The sequence below is a fragment of the Physeter macrocephalus genome, chromosome 14 (assembly GCF_002837175.3).
Source record: "Physeter macrocephalus isolate SW-GA chromosome 14, ASM283717v5, whole genome shotgun sequence".
Lineage (NCBI taxonomy): Eukaryota > Metazoa > Chordata > Mammalia > Artiodactyla > Physeteridae > Physeter > Physeter macrocephalus.
Window position 1 is genome coordinate 22947784 of NC_041227.1, and position 23228 is coordinate 22971011.

The window sequence follows — 23228 nt, forward strand, 5'->3', positions numbered from 1 at the left end:
TTTTTTTTTTTTTTTTTTCCTGGTATGCGGGCCTCTCACGTTGTGGACTCTCCCGTTGCGGAGCACAGGCTCCGGACTTGCAGGCTTAGCGGCCATGGCTCACGGGCCCAGCCGCTCTGCGGCATGTGGGATCTTCCCGGACCAGGGCACGAACCCGTGTCCCCTGCATCGGCAGGCAGACTCTCAACCACTGTGCCACCAGGGAAGCGCCTTTGCCCATTTTTTAATTGGGTTGTTTGGTTTTTTGGTGTCTTAATTATCTTGTAGGCTGCAGCCTACCTCTTCTGGGTCTTGTGCTAGTCCTCCTTCTTTCCTGTTGTTGACAAAGCAGCTAGAACCATTCTCTAATATAAAGTCCCTCAGTAAATGAATGTTTGATAAAATGTTAAAGGTAGTGCTTTCTGGAAAGATGAAGGTTGGTTGGGGCACGACCTTCATTACATTTTTCTCTAGTTTTGGAATTCTCTATTCTCTTTTAACCATTTACTTGGTGGGGTAAACATTTATAAAGGCTAGGAAAAGAAGTCTCTGTGTCATCCAAGTTTTATTTTATTTTTATTTATTTATTTATTTTAAAAATTTATTTATTTATGGCTGCGTTGGGTCTTCGTTGCTGCAGGCGGGCTTTTTCTCTAGTTGTGGCAAGCAGGGGCTACTCTTCCTTGCAGTGTGTGGGCTTCTCATTGCAGTGGGTTTTCGTTGCGGAGCACGGGCTCTAGGCACGCGGGCTTCAGTAGTTGTGGCTTGTGGGCTCTAGAGTGCAGCCTCAGTAGTTGTGGTGCACAGGCTTAGTTGCTCCGTGCTATGTGGGATCTTCCCGGAGCAGGGATCGAACCCGTGTCCCCTGCATTGGCAGGTGGATTCTCAACCACTGCACCACCAGGGAAGCCCCCCAAATTTTATTTTGGAGAAGGAAAATATGGGATCTTATTAAAAGAAATTTGGCTCTTAGAGGACTTGCTCTTCCTGTTTGCCTGAGAAAATATGAATCAGCCTGAGGTATCCAGACAAGGGTTTAATTTTTTGTAATTCTGAAGGGGAGAAAGTCTGTTTTAATTATTTCAGTGATTACTTGATTTTGTGTGATGATTTGGAATTTCTTATTTTGAGACTGTGCTCTTTGGTAGGGTTCTTTTTGTTCAAGAGGGGTTTGGGAGTAGTCCTGAACTCAATATATATTTTAATAATTTTGAAAAGGACCAAACTGAATAAGTTCAAGTACAGCAGTGACATAAGTATTTTTTTTCATTTGTTTCCCTGTTTTTCTCTTTTTTCTTTCTTTTTTTTTTTGGCTGATTTATGGAACTGTGGTTTTAAATCATGAAATTAACGTTGAGCAAGGCTAGAGATCTTCAGTTTTTGGCTGCGTCTTCTGTTCTGACCTTGGACAATCCATTTTGATTGAGTTGTTTATCTTATTATCAAGCTGTAAGAGTTCTTTATGAATTCTGGATGTAAGTCCTTTATCAGATATGCATTACATTTTACAAATGTATTCTCCCAGCCTTTGTCTTGTCTTTTCATTTTCTTAATAGTGTCTTTTGAAGAGTAGAAGTTCCTAATTTTAATGAGGCTTAATTTCTCAGTTTTTTCTTTTATGGATGGTACTTTTGGTGTCACAGCTAAGAAATCTTTGCTTAATTGGGCAATCCATTTAACTTTCCTGGATTTCCATGTTTATCTGTGAGAACAAATATGTGTGTGGTATTTTGCCTTCTTTGAAATGATATATATTCTTTTCAAAATAAATTTATTTATTTATTTATTTATTTTGGCTTATGTGGGATCTTCCCGGAGCAGGGATCGAACCCGTGTCCCCTGCATTGGCAGGTGGATTCTCAACCACTGCACCACCAGGGAAGCCCCCCAAATTTTATTTTGGAGAAGGAAAATATGGGATCTTATTAAAAGAAATTTGGCTCTTAGAGGACTTGCTCTTCCTGTTTGCCTGAGAAAATATGAATCAGCCTGAGGTATCCAGACAAGGGTTTAATTTTTTGTAATTCTGAAGGGGAGAAAGTCTGTTTTAATTATTTCAGTGATTACTTGATTTTGTGTGATGATTTGGAATTTCTTATTTTGAGACTGTGCTCTTTGGTAGGGTTCTTTTTGTTCAAGAGGGGTTTGGGAGTAGTCCTGAACTCAATATATATTTTAATAATTTTGAAAAGGACCAAACTGAATAAGTTCAAGTACAGCAGTGACATAAGTATTTTTTTTCATTTGTTTCCCTGTTTTTCTCTTTTTTCTTTCTTTTTTTTTTTGGCTGATTTATGGAACTGTGGTTTTAAATCATGAAATTAACGTTGAGCAAGGCTAGAGATCTTCAGTTTTTGGCTGCGTCTTCTGTTCTGACCTTGGACAATCCATTTTGATTGAGTTGTTTATCTTATTATCAAGCTGTAAGAGTTCTTTATGAATTCTGGATGTAAGTCCTTTATCAGATATGCATTACATTTTACAAATGTATTCTCCCAGCCTTTGTCTTGTCTTTTCATTTTCTTAATAGTGTCTTTTGAAGAGTAGAAGTTCCTAATTTTAATGAGGCTTAATTTCTCAGTTTTTTCTTTTATGGATGGTACTTTTGGTGTCACAGCTAAGAAATCTTTGCTTAATTGGGCAATCCATTTAACTTTCCTGGATTTCCATGTTTATCTGTGAGAACAAATATGTGTGTGGTATTTTGCCTTCTTTGAAATGATATATATTCTTTTCAAAATAAATTTATTTATTTATTTATTTATTTTGGCTGTGTTGGGTCTTCGTTGCTGCGCGCGGGCTTTCTCTAGTTGTGGCAAGCAGGGGCTACTCTTCGTTGTGGTAAGCAGGCTTCTCATCGTAGTGGCTTCTCTTGTTGCGGAGCATGGGCTCTAGGCGCGTGGGCTTCTGTGGTTGCAGCATGTGGGTGGGTTCAGTAGTTGTGGCTCACAGGCTCTAGAGCACAGGCTCAGTAGTTTTGGCACACGGGCTTAGTTGCTTCATGGCATGTGGAATCTTCCTGGACCAGGGCTCGAACTTGTGTCCCCTGCATCGGCAGGCGGACTCTCAACCACTGCGCCACCAGGGAAGCCTTGAAATGATGTTTTTAATCTGTTCCTTTGGGACTCAAAGTAGAGGAGGTAGTCTTGGAATAGAATACTAAGGTAAAAATTTGCTGACCCAAATTGGAGTGTAGAATTGGCTCTGCTTTCATAATCCTATTTGTTTCCTAATGGATAAGTGGTAATTTGTTTCTCTTCTCTCCCCCCAGTATTTAGGGCTCTTGGAAGTAAATGATTCTCTCTCTAATTTTTTTTCTGGGTTTTTAATACAATGTTTATAGCATGCTTTTTTAGTTCTTTTAATATAAATGCATGAATTTGTTTATAAAGTATACATAGACATTACTCATTAACTCATTAGTATTGACATCTAGTTTACTTGATAGTTCTTAAATAATGTGTAAAAATTATCTGAGAAAGGTTTGCTGGAAGGATGGGGATAGTGGCTATCCAGGGTCTTATTTTGAGGAGAATTCTTGGGTTTTAAGAGAGAGAAATAAGAGTGTCTTGGAAGCCAGGAAATTCAACTTTATATTTAATTAGGTTGTATAATTTCACACAAGCATTGGTTGCAAAAGAGAACAATAGTTATAGTAGTACAACAGTAGTTATATTTATTGTGGCATGTCAAATCCTTTAAACTCTAGCAGTAAGTAGTCAAAGTCAGGACACAGCTTGTAATAGTAGTTAATATTATAATGTTTGTCAGAAAGCTGTTTGGGAGAACTGGGAGAAAATTGCCTTCTGCAATACTGGGTACAAAGTTCAGACCTGCAAATGAACGCTAAAGGTTCCGATTCTGGTGCCAGTTTTCTTAAACTCTTATGCTATTGAACCTTGAAAGTTGTACCTTCCTTTATTTCTCTTTGAATAAGATAATTGTCTTTTTATGTATATGCTTTAGAATCCACTCTGGATTCCCATTTGGCTGGAAAATGGGAAAGAACTGTCAATGGTCTGAGATCATTACGTGATGTTCAGAGCCAAGGTGTCACTGTTGTGGGGGATACGGGGTGGTCCACATCCTACTTCCCTATTAAGGTAACTTTCTCCAGTAAATAGGAAAGGAGCTTTTCCCCATCGTGAGTGGGTTGGAGTTCATTTTCTCTCCTTTTCTTGAGGAATTAAGTTATGGAAATGAGTATTTACTTTCTGCCCTAACGCAAAGAACTCTTATCCCCTCTGACAATACCTTTTTCAACGGGTACACCAAGGTTAGCTCTTTTGTTATCATTAGTGGAGAATGGGATCTAAACATTGCTCCTTAGTCTCTGCTGCTGTGGCACCAGTGAACAGGAATTAGTCTTCAACCCAGCTGGGTAGTGTGGCTACTGATTGCATACACAGGAACCATTACCAACTCCCATGTTTCCACTTCCAACTGGATTGAGGCTGGGGTCCATTCTTAATAAATATGTATTTATTTATTTGGCTCCTCCGGGTCTTAGTTGTGGCACTCGGGATCCTCGTTGCTGCGTGCAGGAACCTCTTTGCAACAGTGGGATCTAGTTCCCTGACCAGGGATCGAACCCTGGCCCCCTACATTGGGAGCACAGTCTTAACTATTGGACCACCAGGGAAGTCCCTGGAGTCCATTCTTCATAGTAGTGGCTGGTGAATGAAGACAGATTTTTCAGAACGGGTCCTTTGATACATAACTTTTGAGTAGGGGTTTGGGAACTTGGCTGAGTGGCCCCTACCCATGGGAGACTACTCAGTATTTGCAGTTACCATGTATGCTTTTGTATTTTAGTAAGGCTGAGAGTTTGACTTTATTTGGTTTTAGTTCTCTGAATACCACTGTGTACTTTAGCCCTTTGAACTCTGTACTTTCTGCTTCAACAAGCAAGTTTTCTCCTTACTGGTTTTGTGTGTTTTCTGAAATGTCTTTTTGGTGGCTTCTTTTTTCTTTTTGGTTGCATTGGGTCTTCATTGCTGCACGTGGGCTTTCTCTAGTTGTGGCGAGCGGGAGCTTCTCTTGTTGCGGAGCACGGGCTCTAAGCGCACGGGCTTCAGTAGTTGCAGCACGTGGGCTCAGTAGTGGCTCGTGGGCTCTAGAGTGCAGGCCTCAGTAGTTGTAGTGCACGGGCTTAGTTGCTCCAGCATGTGGAATCTTCCGGGACCAGGGATCAAACTGTTTCCCCTGCATTGGCAGGCGGATTCTTAACCACTGTGCCACCAGGGAAGTCCTTGGTGGCTTCTTTTAAGAAATTATAGGCCTATATGAAATTATTGAAGGGTTTTCTAGGTCACAGTAGATGTGGCCTATAAAAATAACATTATGTTGGATGTGTTATTCCTGAAAATAAACCAGGCAAATTTCATAATATCCTGGTTATTTAATAATTTATCTATAAATAGGATATTTTAAAATAAGACTAGAAATGTAGTTTGTCCCTTTGTTGCTTATGGGACAAGATGTTACTGAAATAATCTTGTGAAATGTCTTTTTCCACATTTTTTTTTCCACTGCCTTTCAGGAAGATGTTAAGGTTAGAGGGTTTTTAAAAAAAATATTCGTTTATTTTATTTATTTTTGTCTGTGTCGGGTCTTAGTTGTGGCACGCGGGATCTTCGCTGAGGCATGCAGGATCTTTTGTTGTGGCTGGTGGGCTTCTCTCTAGTTGTGGTGTGCGGGTTTTCTTTTCTCCAGTTGTGGTGTGCAGGCTCCAGGGTGCATAGGCTCTGTAGTTGTGGTGCACGGGTTCCAGATTGTGTGGGCTGTGTAGTTTGTGGCACGTGAGTTCTAGTTGAGGTGTTCGAGCTCAGTCGTTGTGGCACACGGACTTAGTTGCCCCACAGCATGTGGGATCTTAAATCCCTGACCAGGGATCAAACCCACGTCCCCTGCATTGTAAGGCGGATTCTTTTCTTTTCAAATTTTAAAATAAATTTTATTTATTTATTTATTTTTATTTTTGGCTGCCTTGGGTCTTTGTTGCTGCACGCAGGCTTTTTCTCTAGTTGCGGCTAGCGGGGGCTGCTCTTCGTTGCAGTTCACAGGTTTCTCACTGGGTGGCTTCTCTTGTTGCAGGGCATGGGCTCTAGGCGTGCGGGCTTCAGTAGTTGTGGCACTCGGGCTCAGTAGTTGTGTCTCGCAGGCTCTAGAGTGCAAGCTCAGTAGTTGTGGTGCATGGGCTTAGTTGCTCCCTGGCATGTGGGATCTTCCCGGACCAGGGCTCGAACCCGTGGTCCTAAGTCCCTAAGGCGGATTCTTTACTACTGGACCACCAGGGAAGTCCAAAGGTTAGTTTTTATTGCTGGCAATGTAGACATTCTGTCACATTTTTCTAGTGTGATAGTAAACATTACTCAAAATAAATGATATAAAAGTGTTAAGAACTGGCCCTATTTTAAGTTTCTTTGTAACTGACAGACTAATAAGTAATAGATTATTTTAATATTGTACTAGACTTTAGATTCAAACTGATATCTTCATTGGTTCAAGTCAGTGGTTTACTAGGTGAAGATACAGGCTCTGCACCACTGTATTTGATTGTGAAGGGACTTCCCTGGTGGCGCAGTGGTTAAAAATCCGCCTGCCAATGCAAGGAACACGGGTTTAAGCCCGGGTCTGGGAAGATCCCACATGCCACGGAGTAACTAAGCCCTTGCGCCACAGCTCCTGAGCCTGCGCTCTAGACCCTGCGTGCCACAACTACTGAAGCCTGCACGCCTGGTGGCTTCTCTTGTTGCAGAGCATGGGCTCTAGGCGTGCGGGCTTCAGTAGTTGTGGCACTCGGGCTCAGTAGTTGTGTCTCGCAGGCTCTAGAGTGCAAGCTCAGTAGTTGTGGTGCATGGGCTTAGTTGCTCCCTGGCATGTGGGATCTTCCCGGACCAGGGCTCGAACCCGTGGTCCTAAGTCCCTAAGGCGGATTCTTTACTACTGGACCACCAGGGAAGTCCAAAGGTTAGTTTTTATTGCTGGCAATGTAGACATTCTGTCACATTTTTCTAGTGTGATAGTAAACATTACTCAAAATAAATGATATAAAAGTGTTAAGAACTGGCCCTATTTTAAGTTTCTTTGTAACTGACAGACTAATAAGTAATAGATTATTTTAATATTGTACTAGACTTTAGATTCAAACTGATATCTTCATTGGTTCAAGTCAGTGGTTTACTAGGTGAAGATACAGGCTCTGCACCACTGTATTTGATTGTGAAGGGACTTCCCTGGTGGCGCAGTGGTTAAAAATCCGCCTGCCAATGCAAGGAACACGGGTTTAAGCCCGGGTCTGGGAAGATCCCACATGCCACGGAGTAACTAAGCCCTTGCGCCACAGCTCCTGAGCCTGCGCTCTAGACCCTGCGTGCCACAACTACTGAAGCCTGCACGCCTAGAGCCCATGCTCTGCAACAAGAGAAGCCACTGCAACGAGAAGCCTGCGCACCGCAACAAAGAGTAGCCCTCGCTCGCCACAACTAGGGAAAGCCCGGGTGCAGCAACGAAGACCCAACGTAGCTAAATAAATAAATGAATTTATATTTAAAAAAAAAGATAGGTTAATCTAGCTGTGAGATGTAGAGGTAGAAGAGAGATACTAGAAAGGAAGAATGTGTCCTGGAGAGATCTCCCCAAGATATATAGGAGATCTAATGTCATTTTTTTTTTCCTTTTGGTTGTAGAAACTATTTTAAGAGCATTTTTTGTTATTCACATTGGGAATATGCTTTTTATAGACAGGTTTGTTGAGATGTAACCTACACATAATAAAATTCATTCTTTTTAGGTATACAGGTCTTTGAATTTTGATAAACACTTGGAATCTTGTGCTCTTTTGTAGTCATTCCTCAGGAAGCACTGATGTGTTTTCTGTCCCAATAGTTTTGCCTTTTCCAGAATGTCACGTAAATAGAATCATAGAGTATGTTAGTTTCCTAGGACTGCTGTAACAAATTACCACAAACTGGGCAGTTTAAAACAACACAACTTTATTTTTTCAAGTTTTAGGAGTCTAGAAGGCCAAAATAAGGCATCACTGGAGTTGGAACCTCTCAGAGGGAGAATCTGTTCAATGCTTCTGATGGTTGCTGGCATTCCTTGTCTTGTGTATACATCTCTCCAGTCTGTGTTTCCGTCTTTACCCTGATCCAGTATAACTTCATCTTAACTTGATTACATTTGCAAAGACCCTATAAGACCAAGTAAAGTCAAATTCGGGGTTCCAGGTGGACATAAATTTTGGGGGAGACAGTATTCAACCCAGTACCTAGAATATGTAGCCTTTAAAATTTTTAATGTCTTAAATGATTTTTTAAAAAATTCATCATACAGTAAGATTGGCTTTTTTTGGTGTACAGTTGTATGAATTTTAACACATTTATTGATTCTTGTAACTAATACCACAATCAGGATACAGAACAACTTTATCACACCAAAAACCTCCCTTGTTCTGTATTTTTGTAGTCATATCCACCCTCAGTTAACCTCTGGCAGCCACAAATTTGTTCTTCATTCCTTTAGTTTTGTCTTTTGGAGACTGTCACGTAAATGGAATAGTACATATGTAAACTTTTTGAGACTGGGTTTCACTCAGTATGATGCCTTTGAGATTCCTCCAAGTTGTTGCATTTTTTAAAAAAAATTTATTGCTGAGTAGTATTCCAGTGTATGAATGTACCACAGTTTATCGATTTACCTACTGAGGGAGATTTAGTTGTTTCACATATCTTGCAATTGTGAATAGAGCTGCTGTAAACATTCTTGTACAGATTTTATATGGACGTACGTTTTTATTTCTGTAGGCAAGGTTTCTCAATCTTGGCACTGTGACATGTTGGTCTGGATAATTCTTTGTTGTGGAGGGCCATCCTTCACATTGTAGGACGTTTAACAACATCCCTGGCTTCTGCCCACTAGATAACAGTAGCACCCACCCCTACCATTGTTTAAAAAAAAAAAAGTCCCAGAGGACAAAATAGCCTCTGATTGAGAACCTCTACTCTAAGGTAAATACCTAGGAATGGGATTGTTGGGTCATGTGGTAAATGTGTTGAATTTTATAAAAAATGGGCAAAATGTTGTCCAAATTGGATGTACCATTTTGCATTTCAACCAGCAGTACATGAGGATGCTTTGCATCCTTGCCAGCCCTTGACATTGTCATTATTTTCTTGTTTGTTACTCTAATAGGAGTGTCATGGTATCTCATTGTGATAGGGTACTCTTTATTTTCTTTTTTTAATCAGTTATGTTGAAAAAAATCTACAGAAAAGTTGAAAAAAAATGGTATAGTGATTACCTGTAAACACCTTGCTTATATTGACCTCTTGCCACATTCACTTTTTCTCTAGATGTACTTATAATTTTGCTGAGCCATGAGAAAGTCATTTGCAACCATCATGATACTTCACCCCGAACACCTTTACGTTACTTCTCCCAAGAAAAAGGATATTTTCCTGTAGGACCACGATAGTATGTGTTAGTATTTCTAAGCAAATTAACAATTCCATAATGTCATCTAACATATTCAGATTTTCCCAGTTATCACCGAAAGTCTTTTGTGTTTTTGTCCCTACGTATAGGATCCAGTCAAGATTCACACATTTTGTTGTTTTGTCTTTTTAGTGTCTTGATCTAGAACAGTCCTTTTGCCTCTTTAGTTTTTCTTCTTTTTTTTTTGCCATGCAGTGCAGCTTGCAGGATCTTAGTTCCCCAGCCAGAGATTGAACCCGGGGCCTGGCAGTGAAAGCGCTGCTTCCTGACCACTGGACTGCCAGGGAATTAATTCCCTTGCCTTTTTAGTTTTTCAGTGTTAATTTTTTAAGAGTCCTGGCCAGGTAACTGGTAGAGTGTTATGTATTTTGGATATAATTATTTCCTCATTATTAGATTGAGATCAGACATTTTGGGGGCAATAATACTAGTCTAGGTGATATCGTATACTCTTTTTTTTCTTCATTATATCGGGTGGCACATCAGTGGTGGAATGTCACTCTAACGGTGTTGGTAAGTTTATTTACTTGGTTAATATGATACTATAAGATCTCCATAATAATCGTATACTTTTCACTTTGTAATTAGTAAGTAAGATGGTAATACTTTGAGGCCATATAAATACCCTGCCTGTTTTCTAATAATAACGGTGTTGGTAAGTTTATTTACTTGGTTAATATGATACTATAAGATCTCCATAATAATCGTATACTTTTCACTTTGTAATTAGTAAGATGTGGTGTAATACTTTGAGGCCATATAAATACCCTGTTTTCTAATAACCTTTCATCCATTGGTTTTACTATTGTACTGGTTATCTATTGGTGCATAACAAATTATCCCCAAATTTAACTGCTTAAAATAACAACCTTTTTATCTTACATAGTTTCTGTGGGACAGAAATTCAAAAGTGGCTTAGCTGGATGGGTCTGACCCTGGATCTCTTGAGGTCACAGTCAAGATGTTGGCTGAGGCTGCAGTTATCTGAAGGCTACTAGGGCTGGAGAATTAGCCTCTAAGGTGTCTTTCTCATGTGGCTGGCAGGTTGGTGCTGGCTCTTGGCAGGAGGCCTCAGTTACTTGCCGCATAGCTTGTTTCCCTGAGAACAAGTAACCCAGACGAGCAAGTGGCATTGCATTTTTCTAAAAAAACTGTGGTAGAGTACACACGATAATAAATTTACCATAGTAATCATTTTTTTTGGCGGTACGCGGGCCTCTCACGCTTGTGGCCTCTCCCGTTGTGGAGCACAGGCTCCGGACGCGCAGGCTCAGTGGCCATGGCTCACGGGCCTAGCCGCTCCGCGGCATGTGGGATCTTCTTGGACCAGGGCATGAACCCACGTCCCCTGCATTGGCAGGCGGACTCTCAACCACTGCACCACCAGGGAAGCCCCATAGTAATCAGTTTTAAGTGTATATGTTTCAGTGGTATTAAGTACATTCATATCATTGTGCAGTCATCACCACCATCCACCCCCAGATCTCTTTTCATCTTGCAAAATTGAAACTCTGTACCCAATCAACAGTAACTCCCCATTTCCTCCTCCTGTGAGCCCAGTTAACCACCGTTCATTCTACTTTCTGTCTCTGATTTTGACTACTCTTGGTACCTCATATAAGCGGAATCATCTTTTTGTGGCTGACTATTTCACTTAACAAAGTGTGTCCTTAAGGTTCATCCACGTAGTAGCACATGTCAGAATTTCCTTCCTTTTTGAGCCTGAATAATAATCTGTTGTATGTATTTACCACATTTTGCTTATCCATTCATCTGTTAATGGACACTTGGGTTGCTTTCACATTTTAGGCATAATGAATGATGCTGCTGCTATGTACAAATACCTCTTCAAGACCCTGCTTTCCATTTTTGGGGGTATATGCCAAGAAGTGAAATTGCTGGATCATGTGGTAATTCCTTTTAAATTTTTTTAGGAAATGCTACAGCAGCTTACTGTTTTACATTCCTACTGGTATGCACAAGGGTTCTAGTTTCTCCACATTCTTGACAACATTTGTTATTTTCTGTGGTTTTTTTTTTTTGGTAATAGCCATCCTAATGGGTGTGAGGTGGTATCTCATTGTGGTGTTGATTTGCATAGTGGTGTTGAGTATCTTTTCACGTACTTAATGGCCATTCTTGGGAGAAATATCTTTTGTCCATTTTTGAATTGACTTGGGTTTTTTGTTGTTGAGTGAGGAGTTCTCTATATATTCTGGATATTAATCCCTTAGATGAATGATTTGAAAATAATTTCTCCCATTTTGTAGGTTGCCTTATCACTCTTTTGATAGTGTCCTTTGGACATGTTTTAAATTTTCATGAAGTCCAGTTTGTCTATTTTTGTTGTTGTTGTTGCCTGTGCCTTTGGTGTCATATATAAAAATTGTTACCAAATCCAGTATTGTGAAGCTTTTGCTCTGTTTCTAAAAGTTTATAGTTTTAGGTCTTTGTTGCATCTAAGTCTTTGACCCTTTTTTTAAAAAAAAATTATTTATTATTTATTTGGTTGCGCCAGGTTTTAGTTGTGGCAGGTGGGCTCCTTAGTTGTGGCAGGTGGGCTCCTTAGTTGTAGCATGTGGGCTCCTTAGTTGCAGCAGGCAAGCTCCTTAGTTGTGACTCACCAACTCGTTAGTTGTGGCACGTGGGCTTCTTAGTTGTAGCAGGTGGGCTCCTTTTTTTGGTTTTTGTAAGTGGTGGTAGGTAACAGTCTAACATTATTGTTTTGCTAGTGGATATCCAGTTTTCTCAGAATTATTTGTTGAAAAGACTGTCCTTTCCCCCATTGAAAGGTCTTGGCACCGTGTCAAAAATCATTTTGCCAGGGAATGGTGCTGGAGGGGGGTTGGGGTGAAGAATCATTTTGCCATATATGTAAGAATTTATTTCTCGGCTCTCTATTCCAATAGAGTAAGTCTATATGTCTGTATTTATGCCACTCTGTTTTGATTATTGTAGCTTTGTACTCAGTTTTGAAATCAGAAAATGTGTGTCCTCCAACTTTATTGTTCCTTTTCAAGGTTCTTTTTGCTATTTAGGGTCCCTTGAGATTCCATATGAATTTTAGGATGGATTTTCTATTTCTGAAGGAAACATTTTGATTTTGATTTGATTTTGATGGGATTGCATTGAATCTGTAGATTGCTTTGGATAGTATTGACATCTTAACAATATTTAGGCTTCCGGTACATAAACACAGAATGTCTTTCCATTTATTTGTGTGTCTCTTAATTTCTTTCAGCAGTGTTTTGTAGTTTTCAGGTTACAAGTCTTTTACCTCATTGATTAAGTTAATTCCTGAGTGTCTTATTATTTTTGATGCTATTAGTAAATGAAATTGTTAATTTCCTATTCAGATTGATGGTTAGTGTATAGAAATGCAACTCATTTGTATTGATTTTTTATATCTTACTACTTTGCTGAATTCATTTATTAGTACTAATAGTTTTTGCGTGTGGAATCTTTAGGGTTTTTTACATATAAGATATCATCATCAAACAGAATTTTTTACTCCCTTTCCAAGGTGTATACTTTTTATTTCTTTTTTTTGCCTAATGGCTCTGGCTTGGACTTTCAGTACTGTATTGAATAGAAGTGTTGAGAGCGGCCATCCTTGCCTTGTTCTTGATCTTAGAGGAGAAGCTTTCGTTCTTTCACTGTTGGGTATGAAGTCAGCTGTGGGTTTTTCATATATGACCTTTATTATGTTGAGGTAAGTCCCTTCTACTCCTAATTTTTTTTTTTTTTTTTTAATCATGAAAGGGTGTTGAATTTTGTCAGGTACTTTTCCTCCATCAGTTAAGACAATCATGTGTTTTTTTTCCCTTCATTCTGTTAATGTGCATTACATCAGTTGTTTTTCATATGTTTAACCATCCTTGCATCCCAGGAATAAGTCCCATGTGGTCATGACATATAATCCTTTTAATGTGCTGAGAAATGTCTGTTTCTCCCTTTATTTATTTATTAAAAAAATTTTTTTTTTTAACTTGGCCACACTGTGCAGCTTGCGGGGTCTTAGTTCCCCAACCAGGGATTAAACACGCACCCTCAGCAGTGAAAGCGTGGAGTCCTAACTGCTGGACTGCCAGGGAATTCCCTCTCCCTTTAAATATGTGTTTTTGCTTCATATATTTGGATGGTCTGTTATTAGGTACATAAATGTTTATTATATTCTTGCTGTATTGGACCTTTTTAATAAATTATGCCCTTTGTCTCTTATAACCTTTTTTGATTTAAAGTCCATTTTATGTGACATTAGTATAGTCACTTCTCCCTTTTGGGTACTGTTTACATGGAGTATCTTTTTCTGTCCTTTCACTTTCAACCTGTTGGTGTCTTTGGATCTAATGTAAGTCTCTTGTAGACAGCATATAATTAGATCATGTTTTATTTTTATTTTTTAAAATTTTTATCTTTTTTTAGCCACACTGTGTAGCTTGTGGGATCTTAGTTCCCTGACCAGGGATTGAACCTGGGCCCTTGGCAGTGAAAGCACGGAGTCCTAACCACTGGACCACCAGGGAATTCCCAATTAGATCATGTTTTAAATTCACTCTGCCAATCTGTCTTTTGATTGGAGAGTTTAATCCATTTGTATGTAATTACTGAGAAAGGAGGACTGACTTTCTCATTTTACTGTTTGTTTTCTATATGCCTTATAGTTTTTTTGACCCTCATTTCCTTCATGACTGTCATTGTGTTTAGTTTATATTTTGTAGTGAAACATTTTTATTATTTTTTTCATTTCCTTTTGTGTATATTCTGTAACAGTTTTCTCTGTGGTTACCATGGGAATTACATGGGAATTACATTTAACATCCTAAAGTTATAATACTCTAATTTATAACAGCTTAATTTCAATGACATTCAAAAACTGCTCCTTTACTGCTTTGTTACCACCGATTTCAGTTACTGATACCACAAAATGCATCTTTATACATTGCGTGCTGTGGCATTGCCTTTAATGATATAGTCTCTGAAGTTGCATATTGTCACTTCCTGCCACGTTCTGTTCATTAGAAGAGAGTCACTAAATCTGGCCTACATTCAAACAAAAGGCATGGGATATTAGGTTCCATCTTTGTCAGGGAGGAGTGTCAAATAGTTTGCAGACATATTTTAAAATTCTGGGACTTCCCTGGTGGCGCAGTGGTTAAGAATCCACCTGCCAATGCAGGGGACAGGGGTTTGATCCCTCTGGGAAGATCCCACATGCCGCGGAGCAACGAAGCCTGTGCACCACAACCACCGAGCCTGTGCTCTAGAGCCCCTGAGCCACAACTACTGAAGCCCGTGCGCCTAGAGCCCATGCTCCGCAACAAGAGAAGCCACTGCAATGAGAAGCCCGCACACCACAACGAAGAGTAGCCCTGCCCCGCTCGCTGCAACTAGAGAGAGCCCGCACACAACAACGAAGACCCAACACAGCCAAAAATAAATAAATAAATAAATAAATTTATTTTTTAAAAAATGCTAACATCTGTTCTTGCCTGGCTCAGTTATTTACATTAGAGGTTCTAAAATAATGATTCTTTCATTCCTTCATTATTATGCTTAGCTGAATTTTGCTGGGAAACTCAGTCCCCATGACAAGCCTCCAAATAGTGTTTCCTGTTCCTGTTTTTTATTACATTTTAATATTTTTTATTTTTATCTGAAAATCTGGTTTATTAGATTACTTAACATTTCTGTGCCTGTTTCACCATTAAAATGAAATGGTTGTAGTAATATCTACCTTAGAGGGAGTGTATTAATTTCCTGTGACTGCTGTAACAAATTACCACCAACTTAGCATCTTAAAATAACAGAAACTTGGGACTTCCCTCGTGGTCCAGTGGTATAGAATCTGCCTTCCAATGCAGGGGACGCGGGTTCCATCCCTGGTCAGGGAACTAAGATCCCACGTGCCGAGGGGCAACTAGAGCCCACGTGCTCTGGAGCCTGTCCGCCACAACTAGAGAAGAGGAAACCCGCATACCACAAGTGGAGAGAAGTCAGAGCGCTGCAACAACAGATCCCGTGTGCCGCAACTAAGACCTGATGCAAAAATATAAAAAATAAATTTTTTAAAAAACTGCTTTAAAATAGCAGAAACCTTTTTTCTCACGGTTCCAGAGGCCACAAGTCTGAAATCAAGGTGTCAGAAGGGCCCTGTTCTGTCCAGAGCTCTAGGAGAGAATTCTTCCTTGCCTTTTCCAACTTCTCTTGGCTCCAGATATTCCTTGGCTTGTGGCTGCATGATTCTAATCTCTGCCTGTCTTCATATGGCCCTTTTCTCTCCTCTGTGTCTCTTATAAGGACAGTTGTCAGTGGATTTAGGGTCCACCTGGATAATCCAGGATAATCTTATCTTGAGATTGTTATTTTTTTTTTTTCCCCTCTGCCACCCGGCATGTGGGATCTTAGTTTCCTGACCAGGGATGGAAGCCACGCCCCCTGCATTGGCAGCGTGGAGTCTTAACCACTGGACTGCCAGAGAAGTACCAAGATTCTTAATTATATCTGTAAAGACACTTTTTTCCAAATAAAGTCACATTCATCAGTTTCAGGGAATAGGATGTGGATATATCTTTTTGGGAACCACTATTCAGCCCACTACAGGGAGAGCGTATTAAATGAGTTACCACGTGTAGAATTCTTTAAAACTGTTTCTAGCATGTGATTATTCAACAAACTAATTATTTTTTGTTATTATGATGCTTGTGATTTATAGCAGCCTCCTGAATTTAATACTTTCTTTTATACCGCTATTTTAGCAGTTTAAATTTCCATACCTGTTACGCATACCTAGGGTGACTGTATCTCATGGTTTGCCTAGTATAGTCCTGGTTTATTCCTGTTGACTTCTAACTGACCAAGAGTTCAAATTTTTTAATATATTCTTTCTCTCTCAACTCCATCTGAATTCCAAGGGTGCCAACCCTGGTTATGATTTTTGGTTTTTGTTTTTTTCCTCATGCACAGCTTGCAGGATATTAGTTCCCCAACCAGGGATGGAACCTGTGCCCCCTGCAGTGGAAGCACGGAAGTCCTAACCACTGGACCACCAGGGAATTCCTGTGTTTTGTTTTTTGCTCTTTGTGTTGCTTCGTCATGAATATGTTTTATGTTCACAAGTTTGTATAGTTACCCCAAACTAGTTGGCTTTTGAGATAAAATTTTTTGCCTTTTTTCACTTAAAAGTTTTTCTACTTTTCACTTTGTCCATGGTGCTGGTCAGTTTTCTAGGTTATTATGTAGTCTTTTAGGTTTTCTGTGAAGACATTCACGTTGCCTGTGAATTACAAGTTTTGTTTCTAATGTAACAGCAGAGCTAGGGCTTGGTGCCCCTTTTGTTGATTTTTATAGTCAATTCTTTTTCTATTGTGCTGATTGCTCCTCTGTGACCTGTTAGTTGACTAATCTTGAGGAAGTCCCCTATTCTCTTCCTGTTATTTTTTTCACCCACAAGTGATTGTCTTCTGGGTCATCTTGTCTGAATTTCCCCTCCCCACAAAGTCAAAATTATTTACTACCACCTGTACTTCCTCACTCATGTGAGGAAATTTTTACATATAGAGTACAGTGTCAGAACTTCCCTGGTGGTCCAGAGGGTAAGACTCCGTGTCGGGACTTCCCCAATGCAGGGGGCCCAGGTTTGATCACTGGTCAGGGAACTAGATCCCACGTGCATGCTGCAACCAAGAAGTCCGCATGCTGCAACTAAAAAAAGATCTGGCGTGCTGGCAACTAAGACATGGCACAGCCTAAATAAATAAATATTTAAAAAAATACAGTACTGTGTCAATTTTCTGTAATTCTGATTATTATGGCTCTCCCTCACAATTTAATTTCTAGGCAGGCAGAAGCCCTCTTTGTAAATCTGTGCTGTTTGCTATTATGATGGGAAGCTTTCTGCAGAGTATATTTGTTGGCTGCTTTTATATTGTCATTATAGACCTAAGAACAACAACAACAACAGCAAAATCACCCTTTATTACCTCACTTATTCACAAAGAGGCTCTTATGTATAGGTTACTAGTGCTCCCATTTATTTGGAGAAATGCTGGACAATGGTGAGTGCTTTGGATTGTAATCGATATTTTTAAGCCTTTTAATGTCTCAGTAAGAAAGATATCCTACATTCAAGGAGTTAGAGAAAAATTCATTTTGAGTATAATAACTTTTTCTTGTTTATTTGGATTCAACATATATTTGAGAGCGTACTATTAATATACTTCAGATACTCTGTAAGGTTCTAGTGATGTAAAGATGAATTGCCTTGACCTCAAGAAGGCAGTTTGAAAGGTGAGAGGGATTTGTAAACAGATAATAAGAGAGACAGCTGTTGAACACTTAACTGAGTTTAAGCCTTTCTATATGACTTTATAGGTATTATCTCAGCCTTTAAACGGAAACTACAATTATCCCTGTTGTATGGATGAAGAAAGTAATTCAATAATTTGCTTAAGTAGTGGTGCTGAGATGTGGATCTAGATTTATTTGACTCCAAAGCCTGCACATTTAATTACTGTGTTATAATATCTCTTGGAATACATGCTATAGGGTAGACTAGAGAAGAAATTAATTATTTCTGCTTTGAAGTTTAGGGAAGGCTACCAGATGAGATGCTTGAGCAGAATGTTGACGGATAAGAGAAGACCAGATGAATGGGAATTGAGGGAAATTGCGGGGCAAAGTTTGAAGAGAAGGAACAGGATAAATAAATCACAGAAGTATTAAACAGATGACATTTTGGGGAATGAAGAACTTCACTTCTGTGTGATTGGAGCGTGGGGTATGTATGGGAGAATGGTATGTGAAATAAGAGAATAGGCAAGCCAGGATCATGGCAGATCATCAGAGGTGTAGAAAGTTCATTTTAAAAATCCTTTGACAACACTGTGGACAGATTGGGGTAAGGCAAAGAGAAATACTGAAATGAGTACGATAGTATAGGGAGAGCCAAATGAAGGGAATAGTAGTGGGGATAAAGAGGAAGATGTTTAATTTTTTTTAATTAAAAAAATTTAATTATAAGATATTCCACCCATATCCAACTGTTTTATTCTAATGTCTTAAGAAATTTTGCCTCTTCCATATTTCCCAGTTTTAAGCCATCATAGTGATGTATGTAGGATGTTATCTTTTTTCACTTCGATGCTTGAGAGCAGGTGTTAGCAAACTCTGACCCATGGGAGGAATCTGGCCCTCTGCCTGTTTTTATAAATAAAGTGTTACTGGAATAAAATACATTTTATGTGTTGTCTGTGACCACTGTCGCACTACAGTGGCAGTTGAGCAATTGTGACAGAGATCATACAGCCCACAACTGTGAAATATTTACTCTCTGGCCCTTTACAGAAAAACTTTGCAGAGCAGCAGATTGAAGACATTCTTTGATCTAATAACTAAAGTGCATGTGATAGTGCTTACTTAATACTATATGTTGGGCTTTGTTAACTAGGTGACTGACCACATCAGTCATTCTGAATCTACCCATAGTGTATTTGGAAATTTTTTGAATCCAGGCCACGGCAGTGAAAGCGCCAAGTCCTAACCACAGGACCACCAGGGAATTCCCATGGAAATTATATTAATTAGACTCTCCCAGATTGCAAAGTTTTTTAGGTAATGGGAGGTTAATGTAAAGTTGTTTATGAAAATAAAGAATGGAAAACTCAACTGCATAGTCAGGTTTCAAAAGGAAAAATAGGACATGTTGCTAGTCAGTCCTCACAAGGACCGAAAAGTAGTTTAAAGCTGCAAAATTATTCAAGATTACAGCATAGCCCTGGCAACCAAGTTATTTTGTCAGCCTGGCAGTGCAGGTATCAGTTGATTTCCAATTCCAGTGCTCTGACAAACTGAAATCTGTGTACAGATCTTGCAATTTCACACTACTCAAGAGCTGACTAAACTGGTGTTGGGGAGAGTTTTCAAGCTAGTTACTTCTTTACCCTAAATTTTTTTTTAATAGCACTCTTTTTGTTTAATGAATATAGTATCTTTTCATTTCTCTGAGGATATTAATATATTTTGCTTTTCTTTGGCATCACTTTTCTTGATAGACGCTTTCCACAACTTTATCATGTTTAAGAATGTGGGCAGACTGGGGGCTGTGAGTGCATGTAGAGGAGAGGGCTTGTTAACTGAGAACCTCACTATAGGGTTACCTGGTGGACTGTTTGGGGAACTTGATAAGAAGGCTTGTCCTATCTCCTGCCTGGGTGGTTAAGTCTTGGCTACAGTGAGCTGGGAGCCTAGTGGGAAAAAAGGATGGGAATTTAGTCATTCCGTTTGCATACGTTCCTTTAATTCTTGTGTTCTTGATACTGTTCTTCAGCCTTCAACTGTGCCTGGCATCTTCCATTGCAGAGATGCTTGAGGAAAATAAAACCAGACCTGAGCCTTTTGGTGTCAAGTAGGGGATTTAGGAATCAAAATGCTTGGTAAGCAGCTTTCAACCAGTTATGCTTCTGTGTCCCAACTTTACTTCCTACTTCCAAAATTGACTGGTATCTTCTCTTGGCACTGCAAGTAAACAAACCATCTTGGTTCTTGGCTTTTCCCTGTTGCCAACATAGGACAGGAGTCTAGTTCATTGAGTGTGCTGTCAAATAGCATTGGTCCGTCTGCTTTATAGCTTACTGAAGTTATTTATTGTACTTGTTGTTATCTCTACTTCTCTTTTTCCTGACCTTTACTATTATTTTTTAATTTTTAAAATTTCTTCACCAGAGTTTAGGGGAAATTTGAAAGGGGATTCAGATGCACATGTGTAATCTATCATCTTTTTGTGAAAGTCCTTTCCCCACATACTTTTTCTTTTTTGTTTACTTTTTCATTCTTTTGGATTCATACATTTTTCCCTCAAATATTTTTTTCTCCATAGTGATTTGGAATTTGTGTGCTGTTTTTATTTTTTTACTGCTTCTCTTTGAAATTGTTTTAATTGATTGATTGATTGTTTGCCGCCTGGCTTGTGGGATCTTAGTTCCCTGACCAGGGATCGAACCCGTGCCCACAGGGCAATGAAAGCACAGTCTTAAGCACTGGACCTCCAGGGAATTCCCTGAAATTTTGACTTGCGTATTAACTTCGCAAAACTGATCAGTATCTTTGCCTTGTCCTGAGCAATACAAGGATCTTGGAACAATTAACTCCAGTTACCTCCATTCCTGACTTTAATGCTGTTATTCAGTATTTTAGCTTTGTATATTTAAATCCCCAAATAAGACATTGTTTTGTGTATTTTATTTTTTTAATTCTTTATTAAAAATTATTTATTTATTTAGGCTGCGCTGGATCTTAGTTGTGGCATGCAGGATCTTCTTTGTGCGATCTTTAGTTGCGGCATGCGGGCTCTTAGTTGCGGCATCAGCCTTCTTAGTTGTGGCATGTGGATTCTTATTTAGTTGCAGCATGCATGTGGGATCTAGTTCCCTGACCAGGGAGCGAACCTGGGCCCCCTGCATTGGGAGTGTGGAGTCTTACCCACTGGACCACCAGGGAAGTCCCATGTTTTGTATATTTTAGATTTACCTAATGTTTACCACTTCCTTAGTCACTTTTATATCTTGAGTTGCAGAGCTTCCTTTGAGGATCATTCTACCTATTCTTCAGGTACATCCTTTAGAAATTCTTCTAGTGAAGGTCTATTGGTAGTAAAATATTTTAGTCTAGAAAAAATTTTTCCTCTAAATTTTGTTTCTTGTTTTAAACACCTTTATTGAGATATAGTTCACATACCATACAGTATACCTATTTAAAATGTACAATTCAGCAGCTTTTAGTATATTCAGAGTTGTGCATCCATCAGCACAATCAATTTGAAAACATCATTGCCCCCCAAATAATCCCGGTGCCCCCTTAGCTGTCACTCTCAATCTACATCCACTCAGCCCTAGCCCTAGGCAGCCAATAATTGACTTAGCATCTCTGTAGATTTGTCTACTTTGGGCAGTTCATATGAATGGAACCATAAAATATATTGTCCGTTGTGACTGGCTTCTTTCACTTAGAATAATATTTCAAGATTTATCCCTGATATAACATTTAATGAGTGCTTCATTTCTTTTTATTGCTGAATTTCTTTTTATTGTATGAATATATCACATTTTATTTATCTGTTCATTAGTTGATGGACATTTGTGTTGTTTCTGTTTCTGGCTATTATGAATAATGCTGCTGTAAACAGTTATGTTCAAGTTTTTGTGTGGACGTATGTTTTCTTTTCTCTTGGGAATATACCTAGGAGTAGAATTGCCTATTACCTATGGTAATGCAGTGTTTAACTTTTTGAGGAAGCATAAAACTTTATTTCACTGCAGCTGCACTATTTTACATGTTTACTAGCAATGTGTGAGGGTTCTTCATGTCCTTGTCAACACTTGTTACTTATCTTGAATTTTGAATAGCTATCCTAGTAGGTGTAAAGTGGGTATCTCATTGTGGTATTTATTTGCATGTCTCTGGCTAATGATGTTTAGCATCTTTCATGTGCTTATTGGTCGTTTGTATATCTTCTTTGGAGAAATGCCGTTTCAGTCCTTTTAACAATTTTGTAGTCATCTGTCTTTTTGTGTTGAGTTGTAAAAGCTCTTTATACATTCTAGATACTTATATTGGATATATGATTTACAAAGATTTTCTCCCATTTTGTGGGTGGGCTTCTCACTTTCTTGTTGGTGTTTTTGAAACACAAGAGTTTAAAATTTTGATTTATATCCAATTTTTATGTTGTTGGTTTTGGTGTTATAGCTAACAAACCCTTGTCTATCTAATGCAACGTCGTAGAATTATACCTGTTTTCTTCTACCAAATTTTTAGTTTTAGCTCTTGCATTTAGGTGTATGATCTAATGTGAATTAATTTTTGTCCATGGTTGTGAGGTAGGGATCTCTTGCATGTGAATATCCATTAGTTCCAGGACCATTTCTTGAAAAGTTTGTCTTAGTACCCTTGTCAAAAATCATTTGGTCATAGATATTTGGGTTTATTTCTGAACTCAGTTCTATTCCATTACTCTGTATATCTATGCTTATGCCAATAACACACTGGCTTGATTACTGTAGCTTTGTAGTAAGTTTTGAAATTGGGAAGTGTGAATCCTCTGACCTTGTTCTTCTTTTTCGAGATTGTTTTGACTATTCCTGGTCCTTTGTATTTCCATATGAAGTTTAGAATCAGCTTGTGAATTTCTGCAAAAAGGCAGTTGGGATTTTGATAGTGATTGTGTTTAATCTGTAGATCATTTGGGGGACTGTTACCATCTTAACAATGTCAAGTCTTCTAATCCACAAACATTGGATGACTTTATATTCATCTAGGTCATCTTTTTTTGGTGGGGGGGTGCTGTGTTGGGTCTTCGTTGCTGCGCATGGGCTTTCTCTAGTTGCAGCGAGTGGGGGCTGCTCTTCGTTGTGGTCCTCGGGCTTCTCATTGCAGTGGCTTCTCTTGTTGCGGCGCACGGGCTCTACGTGCATGGGCTTCAGTAGTTGTGGCTCGCAGGCTCTAGAGCGCAGCCTCAGTAGTTGTGGTGCACGGGCTTTGTTGCTCCGTGGCATGTGGGATTTTCCCGGAGCAGGGATTGAACCTATGTCCCCTGCATTGGCATTGGTAGGCGGATTCTTAACCACTGCGCCACCAGGGAAGTCCCTAGGTCCTCTTTTTTTTTTTGGCGGTACGCGGGCCTCTCACTGCTGTGGCCCCTCTTGTTGCGGAGCACAGGCTCCGGACGCGCAGGCTCAGCAGCCATGGCTCAC

General features: G+C 39.3%; 1 protein-coding gene across 5 annotated transcripts in view; it reads left to right on the forward strand.

The window, feature by feature from the left end:
• The window catches only part of ITCH (itchy E3 ubiquitin protein ligase), a 118864-nt gene that overhangs the window by 12936 nt on the left and 82700 nt on the right, over positions 1-23228 (forward strand). Inside the window, exon 3 of one of the 5 annotated variants that reach the window (XM_028498438.2) lies at positions 11290-11390. The exons of 3 other annotated variants lie outside the window; for them this stretch is intronic. In XM_028498438.2, coding sequence (XP_028354239.1) covers positions 11295-11390 — 96 coding nt within the window. In that variant the 5' untranslated portion in view covers positions 11290-11294. Of the gene's footprint in view, positions 1-11289; positions 11391-19831; positions 19914-23228 lie in introns of those variants that run through there. One more of the 5 variants, XM_055089716.1, reaches the window with a different exon arrangement.